Source organism: Pteropus alecto, unplaced genomic scaffold (genome assembly GCF_000325575.1).
Source record: "Pteropus alecto unplaced genomic scaffold, ASM32557v1 scaffold312, whole genome shotgun sequence".
Taxonomy (NCBI): Eukaryota; Metazoa; Chordata; class Mammalia; order Chiroptera; family Pteropodidae; genus Pteropus; species Pteropus alecto.
Genome location: NW_006433948.1, coordinates 809,768 through 821,617, shown reverse-complemented (window position 1 = coordinate 821,617; position 11,850 = coordinate 809,768). Strand labels below are relative to the sequence as shown.

Genomic DNA, 11,850 nt, shown 5'->3' with positions numbered 1-11,850 from the left:
CCCCCCCCATCGCCTAGTGCGATTATTTTTTATTTCAAAATATGCAGATCCTTCCCTGAGTAGCCTCGGCCTCACCCGAAACGCCCAGCATTACCAACAACGGAAATATGTGGCGCCCTCTCCTTTCTCGTCCATGAGGAAACCTGGCCGTATCGCAGTGGACTCTGTGCTGAGCCTTGTACCCGTGACAGCAGTAGAGCCTCATGCTTTATGAACTGCCAGAGTGAGAAATGGGTTTCTGTCTGATGTGCCAGGCTTTTAAGTCTTGTACCTGTGCCCAGTCCAGAGATTTCTGAAACCATGAGCTAAGTGGTAATTAACACTCTGAGGACTCAGTCTGAGTTAACCGACAACAAACAAATGAGGAAGAGAAAGATTTGCACTCCCACTCTCTCCAAGACAGGTGGAATTCCAGGTTTCAGCTAGGCAGGTTCGGAATCACCTTCAGAAAGGCCATTTGGGCAATAAAGACACATTGTAAAAAATGGAGGAAAAAAACAAATCAATAAATGTTCTCTGAGGGTAATAAGACAGCCCCCTGCCTTCGAATAAAGATAATGATGGCAGTAAACTCCAGCCACCAAGCTTTCCAGATGGGAGGACAATGAAAACACCAATCATTTTTTTGTTTGGGTTTTTTTTTTTTTAAGCCACCTTATCCTGTCCCTCAAAGGGCTCAGAACTGGACCCTGGAGTGCATATTCCAAAGGAGCCAAGAGGCCTCGTAGCTTTGTAAGGAATCCACTGCTGAGTTTTCATATTTTAAGCAGGCAAGAGCATTTGGCCCCATAAGCTCACAGAGGCTCATTTTCTCAAGGAAAACATAACCGGGATTCTCTCACTTCAATGATTCTAGGGGTCTGGAGTGTTCTGAGACCTTGCTGGATTTGAAAGCGTTCCGTAAGCCGAGCGATCGCCCTCCTCCCTTCCTTGTTCTCAAATGGCCCAAGGTCCGAGTCATGGCAGAGATCCTGCCAGCTTCCCTTCTGCCTGCCTCCCTCCTGCAGCCCCAGCTTCTGCCGAACGCTCCCATGTGGAATATGTTATGACAGCAAAATCTTCCCTTTCACAATCTGGTTGATGACTATCCATGTTTCCCCAAAACAACAATATCATGACCCAGATTTGTAAAACCCAGAGGCAACAGCGCGTACAATATAATCTATCTGCAACATTTGCTTGTTTGCTTGCCTACTTGAACTCCTTTGCTGTCTGATATGACTGCTATTACTGTCTTGCCTGCGCTGGCTGCCATACCAGCTACAGATGGGTACCCCGTGTTTCATTCTCTGCACCCCCTGGAAGACGGGGCCCGGGGGAGAAGCCGGTTCTGGCGGGGAAGGTGGGGTGATCGGAAGTGTCTGGAGGTGCTTCTCACTACCTTTCTGATGGCCATCCTTCCTTAAGCACTCTAAAGAAAGGAGGGCACTGCCCTCTGCATCTGTTTCCCAACTGCCCAGGCCTAGGCCCTGGGCCCTAGACCTCATACCGGCCCAGCATGAGCTCAGGGCTAAGGGTGGAACATGTGGCTCGCTTTCAGTAAGAGCAAGTGTCAGCTGTCTACTTGTTGCTTTGGGGACTGGAAAAAACAAAAGACCCAAAATAACAGCTTTCCATTTTATAGGTCTTCCTGCCACCTGACCAAAATGATGAAAAGACCATCATCATTCCAAGTGGCTATCAACGGGGATACCAGTTAAAGGACGCTCACTTTCTACCTTTTCTCTAGATCAGGGGTCCCCAACCCGCAAACCGTGGATTGGTACTGGTCCGTGGCCTGTTAGGAACGGTGGCCAGCGAGTGAAGCGTCCTCTGTATCTGCAGCCGCTCCCCAGCGCCAGCGTCACCGCCTCAGCTCCGCCTCAGATCACTGGGCATTAGATTCTCACAGACACACTGGTCCCTGGTGCCAAAAAGGTTGGGGACTGCTGCTCAGGCATGTACACGTAGCACCTCTGGGGTCTGAGCAGACATGAACTGTTCTAAGCTAAGTAAGACTAAGGAGCTCGGGCTTGAGGCCACAGCCACTGTAAGATGCAATTTAGCTCGGGGCTCTGTACCAAAGGACAGATAAAATTGTTTCATCGCTCTGGGTCCTTATCTACCTGGGAGCTATTAATGCAAAGAGGCCTCAAGGAGGCAGGAGCAGGCGGGAGCAGGTGCAGAGACTGATGGTCTGAACAGCGAGAACCCTTCCTTTCTGGGGCTGAGGCCGGGAAGCCTTCGCGAAGGAACAGTCTCCTTTTCACCACAAAGAACGGGCTGGGGACTCAGTTGGGGTTTCTCCACTTCTGAACTCTCTAATAAGAACAATTTTTTCCCTCACTAGGAGCAGAGTGGAGGGAGGAAATTAAACAAGCAGGGAGGAAATTAAATCTGTTCAAATCATTAGTTTCTCTTCCATTCCTAGGCCCCACCAAGATCCAAGCACCAGCTGAGACCACCTTCGTCGCCTGCATCCCTGCATCGCCTGGACTACCAAGGCTGCCGAAGCCCGGGGACCGGCGAGCAGGAAAACTTGCTTCTCTAGACTCTTAGGTTCTTTGAGAGGGCCCTGCCAGTGACCTTGTCCCTGAGATGATAAAATTCCAGGCCCTGGAGAACTGGTGCCCCTCTCTAGAAGATGAAGGAGGAAGGGAAACAGGGGTGAGTGCGTGAGAACCTTTACCTTCGGCCGCTCTTTTAAAGAAGACTTTGCAGCTTCCGCAAGTGAGAGCTCCATAGTGACAGCCAGAAGCTTCATCCCCACAGATCAGGCACGTCTTCTGCGGTGGAAAGTAGTAGTCGATGGGCAGAACGTGGTCCCTGGCGGTCTCCAACCTGGGGAGACACAAGGAACACAACGCGACACGCGTCAGTGCTTGGCACGAATGGCAAGGTAGAAGTCAGAGATCTTCGGGAGTCCCCCACACTGCTGGCGGGGATAACGGAAATGAAACAAAAGGACGAAAAGCCCTCAAAATGAACACACGAGGGAATGACTGTGATTAGTATCATCACGTCAGTGTTCGTTGGTGTTTTCTCTCCATTGTCTCGCTTTCCACAGAAGTCTCTCTACATCATGTGGACGTGCCCTGTCCCCCCGCAACGTAAAGTACCCGAATCCCTACGCCTGAAGCTCCTGCTGAGAAATGATGGGCGGCGATGCTACAAATGTCTTAGGGCTGCCATCTCGGCCCCTGGCCACTAAAATCATACGTTCCCTGGGCTGGGATGGAGCTTCTGAGGTCACCCGGTCTAACAGCCTGTCTCCAAGAAGACCTGTGTCTGAGTCCTTCTAGGCGTCTGTGAAAGACAGGGCCACAAAGCCAGTCGCGAAACCTGGATGGCATGGCTCATTCTCAGTCTCCCGTGGTAATTAATTACAATTTAAGCAAATGAAGCATGGTTTTTACTACCTAGACATCAGTTTCTTTTCTCTCCTATGTCCTGTATCTAAGCATTAAACGAAACTCAAGTGACCCCTTGTCATCTGCCTCAGACAGATGACAACTGCCCGGGTTCTCACGCACAGGAATGCAGCCACTATTGTTTATGAGTACTTCTTCCTTAACCCGTTATGGTGGCCTGTTTGCTGGGTGGGGTGATTCTGACATCCCAAAACAACTGTGTGAGATGATTTTCTTTCCTCCTGATTTCACATAAAGAAAATCGGACTCGGAGAGGAGCTGCCCAGGACTATCTGACTCCAAATCCGGCACAGTTTTCATTACCCTATTATCTTCTCGCTACTCCCCTTGACTGTCAACCTGTGGGCTCTTTGGTAATCACACTCGGCACAGTCATCAGAATCAAAATGAAACAAAAAAGGAGGAAAGGTTATCCTCCCTTCCACCTACCAATGAGCAGCCCTGGCAGAGCGACAGCGGAGAAAGCTTTCTCAGGCTACGCTTGACGAGCAAGCACTTTACCTCGGAGACACAAACATCCGCTTTTCTTCAAGTCCCAAGTTTGACACAAAGCACGGACAAAGCTCTGCTGATCTGCAAACCTGGCAGCTGGCTATGGTGACCTGTCTGTTCTCCCCACGAGCCTTCTGTTTGGTATCATTACTGGAAAGCCAGCAGGAGTCTGCCCGCCAACCAGGACTAGCAAGGGCGCAGATTCCCCAGGGAAAGAACTTCACTTCCCATAGACGAGTGGGTGAAATGCTACCAATGTCTTTCCCTGGGCTAAAAATATCATTTCTTTGGGTAAAAATTATGCCCCCGTCCTCATTCATAAAACAAGGAGAAGCTTTTTTTTTTTTTTTTTTGCATGTATCTGTATCCTTTTCCTGTTTTTGGAGTTCTGTAAGTAATACAAACTGTTCGAACGGAATCAGAAGGGCATGCATGCAGGCAGCCTGTTTGCCTGCCCTTTTCACGTCCGTAATCTCACTTGATCTTCCTGACAACCCTGTCAGGTAGCTCTGTATTGTCCCTATGTCGTATGAGAGGGAACTCATGCTGACGAAAATTGAGTAAACTTGTTCAAGATCACTCTTCTAGTAAGTGGAAAAGCCAGGATTCTATCCTAGCTAAGTCTGACTCCAGAGTGTGGATCTGTAACCAATGACTAACCATGTTATAAGACTGGAAGTTGAGATTGGATAGCTTGATTCAACTCGACTCCTAGAACCTAGCCCCATGGTCTAGGTGCTGGGGTATAGTGGGGTTTTTTGGGGAGGGGGGGTGGATAGAGTGCTGATGAAGATATTAATCTAGCCTCCAGTAACTTACTGTCTAGTAGAGAAGACAGGAAACAAGGAACCGTAGAACACAGTGAGTGATACAATAGAGCGCAGATTGTCACAGATTAGAAAGCACCTCAAAGACAGGAGGTTTTTTGAAAGGCGACATAGTATACATGGGTAAATGAGATCGCGGTGACAGCAACAATAATTATTAGTATATAACTGCACAATAAATATCAGATAAACAAAGTGGAAACCTATGTGAAGTAAATAAGAGGTCTTTTTAGAAAGAGCCTTTAAGAGAAATTTCCGTCTGTACTAAAATTGAAAATACACTTCCGATTGTTGAAAAGAATCTAACTGATCAAATGTATAACCGATGCCTAAAAAGAGGAGAAAGTCATCGACATTTTTCATTAGATATGAATTTAATAAAATACATCTTACACACAAATAACTGTAAAGAAGGAGAAAGAGGAGAAACGATGAAGACGATTTTAGAACTTGAACTTGTCCTAACTACAAGCCACCCTGACTGGAGGCCTGCGGTATCTCCTGACCTCACCAGGTCATTTTCCACCTACCTCTCCTGGCAAAATATTCCAGCCAGCTCTCCCACTGACCCTGGCCTAGTGCTCACAAAGGGCACACTGCAGTTTTGAGTCATGAGCTGACCTTTGAATAAAAATCTCAACCGTGGTGCCTCTCCCACGTCTACATCCTAGAGAAATCCGCGCATATTCGCATTGGGAGGCGTGAGTGGGAATGGTCATGACGGCCCTGTTCGTAAAAGCAAAAACGATCACCATCTGCTGACGGGAAAGAGAAGGAAATTATGGCACACTCATTAAATCAAACGCCAGTCAGCCAGGAGAAGGAACAGAATACAGGCACGTATAGGTGCATCTCACGAGCTGATGTTGCATAAAAGGCGAACTCATAATAGCATACATACAATATAACGCCATCATATAATGCCCGAAAAGAAGCAAAAGTAGATAATATATATGTAAATATATGTATGAAAAAAATATGCCAGGGAATAAACCCAGTCTATTACCTCTGAGGGGAGGCTGGGGATAATGACATAAGAAAGGAGGAATCGAGTTAATCTATGCATTCATTTAAAAACCATTTATTCAGCACCTACTACATACCAGGCACCATTCTGTGTCCTGGCATTGGAGCAGAGAATGACAACAGCAAAAAGAGATGGCATTGATATTTTTTTAATCAGGGCTCACGTGTGTTCATTTTATTATTACGTTCGACATAATAATGCATGTACGTGTACTCTTTTGTATAACAGCACGCAGTAAAAGGAATATTAAGACGACGTTTCTGACATCCTCCTGAATAACACCCTACTTGCAAGTACGGCAGAAGTTTGCTTTGAGAACGAGTACAGAATCTTTCTCATGAGACGCTGGGTGTCCTTCTGCCTCCCCCGAGTCGCACGCTCACTCACTCTCCCAACGCAGGGCACTTGGCTCATGAGTCTGAAGCGAAAGCGCTACGACATAGAACGGGAGTTTTCCAGACCAGAAAGAACACCGCTCCCTATTCTCCGACACTGTTAATTAAAGTGTATTACGTTCAGTGAAAGTGTAATCGTTCACTGTTAATTAAAGCGTATTACGGATGCCGGCTCAATCTTGGGAAAATGGGGCTCAGAAACGCTCAGCACCCAGCTGTAATCTCAACCACTCGATCGATCGATCGATCGATCAATCAAACCCTCCCTCCCTCCCGCGCCCTCTTACTCCGAGATATCTTAAGGGGTCTAATTTAAGTAAGGCCGCCAATGATTATGGAACCAGGGTGAAATGCACGAGTCACAGAGCAGTTTCTGCCGTTTGCTCTGCAGAATGGCCAGCCCTCCACCACTGAACCCTGAGCTCCATTTTCATTCATCACATTAAGGAATACAGTGACAACTTTCCATGAATTTTTAAGATAAAAATAAGAGAGTTTAAAGTTAGTCTTAGAGAGATCCCTTGCACCTCCTTCTCTGTGGGTACAAGGGATGCTTCGATGGAGAAACTGGCCAAGTAATGGCATAAGACTGGTACCTTCTCTTCCTGCTGCTGCTCAGGTTTGAAATTTGATGACAGTCTGTCCAGGAGGACATGTTTCCGTTTAAAAGTAGTATCTGACTTTACTTCATAGCTCTGCAATTCTGTATAACAGTGCCTTTTGTTGAAATGGAAAGATAGATAGGTAGAAGATCTGATTTTCATGCCCGTCTGTGTCACTTTCTAAAAGAATGACCTTGAAGAAATCATTTAGTTTCGATTTCTTCATGTGTGAAACAGGTCAAGAAATATAGAACTCACAAGGTAAAGCAGCCCAGCATGTTGCTGGCACAGTGCTTAAGAACTGGACATTATAATAATAATAATCTCATGAGAGAATGATAGGAAGGAGAGATGGCAGAACTGGATTCTAAAAAACCACCTCTGAGGTAGGGATCCTTACTCCTACTTTTAAGATATGGAAACGCAGACTCACTTAAGATCAATGGCTTGTCTGAGTTCATACAGTTAGTAAGTGACAAAGCCAGAATTCACGACGGGGACTATTACCCCCTAAATCAGGATTTTGCCACTATTCTAAATTGCCAATATAATGGTTGTTATAGCATGGCTTTAATTTACTTAGGTTATTTTAACAGGTTTATTGATATATAATTCGCATACCATAAAATTCACCCATTTGGGCATATTTGCATTTAGTGTCACAAACTAATTGTAGAACATTTTTATTGCCCCAAAAAGAAGCCCTGCACCCGCCAGCAGTCATCCCCCATTCCCTCCTCCTCTCGACTCATTTACTTTCTGTCTCTAAAGATCTTGAACTCATGTCCTCCCTCAGACACACTGAGTCGACAGCTAAAGGCTGGCTGAGTGATGACTACACGTTTGACCAATGAGAAGACCACTGGACCCGAGCGATCTAAGACACTGCTCTTAAAGGGTCCGCATGTCTGGACTTACCCAGCCCAGGGCTCCGCTCGGAGGCAGCCGACCGCTCCCAGACTTAACATGAAGGAGACTCGCCAGCTTATATTAGAGCAGTGGCCTGAGGGGCAGGCACCTGATTTAATGTGCACATCTAGGAGCCTGTGGGAACACTTTCTGGGGACGCAGAATTAGGGGTGCCATCTCCGTGCCCTGCCTTTGCTGTGCCTCAAAGCGTCAGTATCTCCTGGAAGCTTTTGCATGTGTCTCGTACCCCTAATTGTACAGCTACAGCCGAGGGGATGCTTCGTGACCGCCTGGCTCTGGAGGCCAGAGGAGCCTGTGTTCTTGGTCCGACGGGACTGCCATAACTGGTGTCATCCAGAGGGGAGCTCATAGCCCTGTCTGGTGCCTTCGTTTTTGTGACTGCTGCCTGGGGACACCTCTACATCGCCCAGTTTGGTGACTAGTGGGGCTTACGCTCACGGGTCTCGCAGTTCTGTAGTAAATGGAGAAAGAGAGCTCTTCAACAGCTACCACACCCGGGGCACAGCAAGAGGCGGATCTGGGAGCTCGGTCTTTCTGTAGAGGAGGCCTGTTAGCTAATGATCTTGACTGCGGTGGGGCAGGCGTCCAATTAAGCGCACATCTAGGGACTGACTGTAATCCTTTCCAGAGACCTTGAAGGCAGCACTATCTTTGTTTTCACCCTCTGTCATGCTCCAGAGAGCCAGTGTCTCTGGGAGGGGGGTTTCTACATGTATCTGTTGCCCTGGTTTTTATGCCAGGTGCCTGCTTTTTGTGGCTGGTACCCAGGAGACAGCCCTTAATCATCAGGCGCTGGGGGCTGGGGGTTTTGGGGCTGCCACTTCTGAGTCCCATGGGCCTGTGGCAATCAGAAAGGCAGTTCTTGACAGGGTACTACCCATAGGACACTACCCAGACAAGAGACTGAGGCACAGCCCCGGTCTTTCTGTGAAGGAGGCCTCTTGCTTGTCCTGGAGCTTCAGAATGAGGGGAAGACTTCAGATTTGGCACGTATTTATTGGCCTATGGAGTTGCTCTCAAGGAACGTAGGCTGTGGACGCCATCTCGTCTTTCTGCCTTTCTTCACGCTGTTGGTATCACCCGGAAAAGAGCTATACACTCGTCTAGAACCCCGGTTTCTGTGACTCATGCTCGAGGGATACTTCCAGATCGCCTGGCTCTGGTGGTCTGCAGGGCTTATGCCTGTGGTCCCACAGGGCTGTATATATTTGCATACTTTTAAAACCTGACGTCTGAGGTTCTGGCTTCCAATCATATTGAATCTAGGTGCTGACTGAGCTCCTTCCCTTTGGGATGCTGACAGGTCTTGGCACATACTCAAATACTGGCAGCTATAAAATTTATAATAGGCTATTTAAACAAGCATAAATATTTGAGAGACAACCAAGAGTTGAGGCGGGGTTGAATGACAAGTTTCATCTCTTATACGAGGCCATTCTTTCAAGACAGGAGGAGGTAGTTCCTTCATCTAATGTCTAGAAAAAAAAAACACTGTATGTTCAAAATGAAAGAACAAGACATAAGACATGTAACTGACCTGATAAAGAGCTCATAGTAATGGCCATAAAGTTGCTCATCAAACAGGGGAGATGAATGGATGAACATGGTAAAACCTCAACAAAGAGACAGAAAATATAAGCACCGAATATAAGTCACGAAGCTGAAGAATAACTGCACTAAAAATACACTTGAACGGTTTAACAGGGGACTAGATGAAGAATAAAAAAATGAGTCAACTTGAGGACAAAGCAGTGGAACTCACCTAATCGGAGCAGCAAAAAGGAAAAAGAATGAAAAAAGTGAAGCTAGGTTAAGGAACTTATGGGACAGCATTAAACAGACTAACATTTGAATCACAGGGCTGCCAGAAAAAGAAGAGAGGACAAAGGGGTAGAAATCATATGGGAATAAACAATGGCTGAAAACCTCTCTAACCTGGAGAAGGAAACAGACATCCAGATTGAAGAACTGAGAGTTCCAAATAACAGGAACCCAAAGAAACCCACATCAAGACATATAATTTAAATGTTAAAATTTAAAAACAAGGAGAGAATATGAAAGGCATCAAGAAAAAAAAAAACAACCTGTTATTAAAAGGGAACCCACAGAAAACTATCAGATTTTTCAGCAGAAACTTTGCAGGCCAGAAGGGATTAGCACGATATATTCGAAGTGATGAAAGGAAAACCAAACCAAACCAAACAAAACACAAACTTCCAACCGAGAATACTCTACTCGGCAAAGCTATCATTCAGAAAAGGAGAGAGAGAGTTTTCCAAACAAGTCAAAGCTAAAGAATCTCATCCCCACTACACCAGCCCTATAACGAATGTTAAAGGGACTCTTTTAAGCTGAAAAGAAAGGGCACTAAGTAGTAACAAAAATACATATGAAAAATACATCTCACCAGAAAGAGAAATGCTAGTTACAGTAGTGGATGAATCACTTATAAAGCTAGTATGAAGGTTAAAAGACAAAGGTAGCAAAAATAACTATGACTATAATTAGTTAAGGGATGGACAAGAAAAACAATATAAAATGGGACATCGAAAACATGAAATGTGGGGGCGGGGAGAGCAATAATACAGAGCTTTAACAGTGGGATTAAACTTATGGTTTTACCAACTTAAAATATACTGTTCTAGATATAAGTTGTTGTATGTAAGCTTTATGGTAGCCACAAAGCAAAAGCCTATAGCATGTACAAATAAATAAAAAGAAAATATATAAGCATACCACCAAAGAGTCATCAAACCACAAAGGAAGTGAGCAAGAGAAGAAAGGAACAGAGACGAACTATTTTAAAAAGTCAGAAAATAATTATAATGGCAATAAGCACATACTTAGCAATAATTACTTTAAATTTTAATGAACCAAATTCCCCAACCAAAAGACATGGAGTAGCCCAAGGAAATGAAACAAACAAACAAACAAACAAAACCAATCTATATACTACCCACAAGAGCTTCACTTTAGATATAAGGGCACGCACAGCCTGAAGGAGAAGGGATGGAATAAGATATCCATGCCAATGGAAACCAAAATAAAGCTGGAGTAGCTATACTTATATCAGAGAAAAGAGACTTTAAACAAAGATTGTAATAAGAGACAAGAAAGGTTACATGATGATAAAGGGGTCAATCAAACAAGAAGATATAACATTCGTAAATATTTATATACCCAACGTAGGAGCACCTAAATATATAACACCAATAAACGGACTTTAAGGGGGAATATACAACAATACAATAATAATAGGGAACTTTAATACCCCACTTACATCAATGGATAGATCATCCAGACAGAAAATTAAAAAAAGAACATTGGCCTTAATGACACATTAGACCAGATGGACTTAGATATTTACAGAACATTCTATCTCAAAGCAAAATATGCATTCTCAAGTTCACATGAAACGTTTTCCAAATTAGGTCATATATTAGACCACAAAACGAGTCTCGACAAATTTGAGTGGACTGAAATCATGTTCGAGCATCTTTTCCGACCACAATGGTATAAAACTAGAAAGTAAAAGAAGAACCTGGAAAATTCACTAATACGTAGACATTAAACAATGTGCTACTGAACAAGCAAGAGGTCAAAGAAAAAAGTAAACAGAGAAATCAAAAAAATACTTTTAGGCAAATGAAAGTGAAAATGTAATGTACCAACATTTATGAGATGCAGCAAAAGCAGTTCTAAAAGTAAAGTTCATAGTGATAGATGCCTACCTCAAAAAACGAAACAAAACAAAGTAAGTCTCAAACAAGCAGCCTTACTTTTCACTTCAAGGAGCTAGAAAAGAACACAGCAAGCCAAAAGTCAGTACAAGCAAAATAGCAAAACTTAGAGCAGAAATAGAGACTAAAAAGACAATAGAAATGATCAGAGAACCTGAGACCTGGTTCTTTGAAAAGATAAACAAAATTCACAAACCTTTAGCTATATTCGCCAAGAAAAAAGACAGAGGACTGAAATAAAGTCAGAAATAAAAAAGGAAATGTTACAACTGATACCACAGAGACACAAAGGATCATAAGATACCACCACAAACCCTTGGATGCTAACAAATTAGACAACCTAGAAGAAATGAATACTATCTATAAATGTGCAACCTACCAAGACTGAATCATGATGAAACAGAAAATCTGAATAGATCAATGACTA

The 11,850-nt window shown here is 44.5% G+C and overlaps 1 protein-coding gene across 1 annotated transcript in view; it reads right to left on the bottom strand.

Annotated features, from left to right (window-relative positions):
• Window positions 1-11,850, bottom strand: part of AR (androgen receptor) — a 78,563-nt gene that overhangs the window by 52,847 nt on the left and 13,866 nt on the right. Inside the window, exons 2-3 of the mRNA XM_015586734.1 lie at window positions 5,351-5,487; window positions 2,663-2,820 (exon numbers count right to left, since the gene is read on the bottom strand). Coding sequence (XP_015442220.1) covers window positions 2,663-2,820; window positions 5,351-5,487 — 295 coding nt within the window. The remainder of the gene's footprint in view (window positions 1-2,662; window positions 2,821-5,350; window positions 5,488-11,850) is intronic.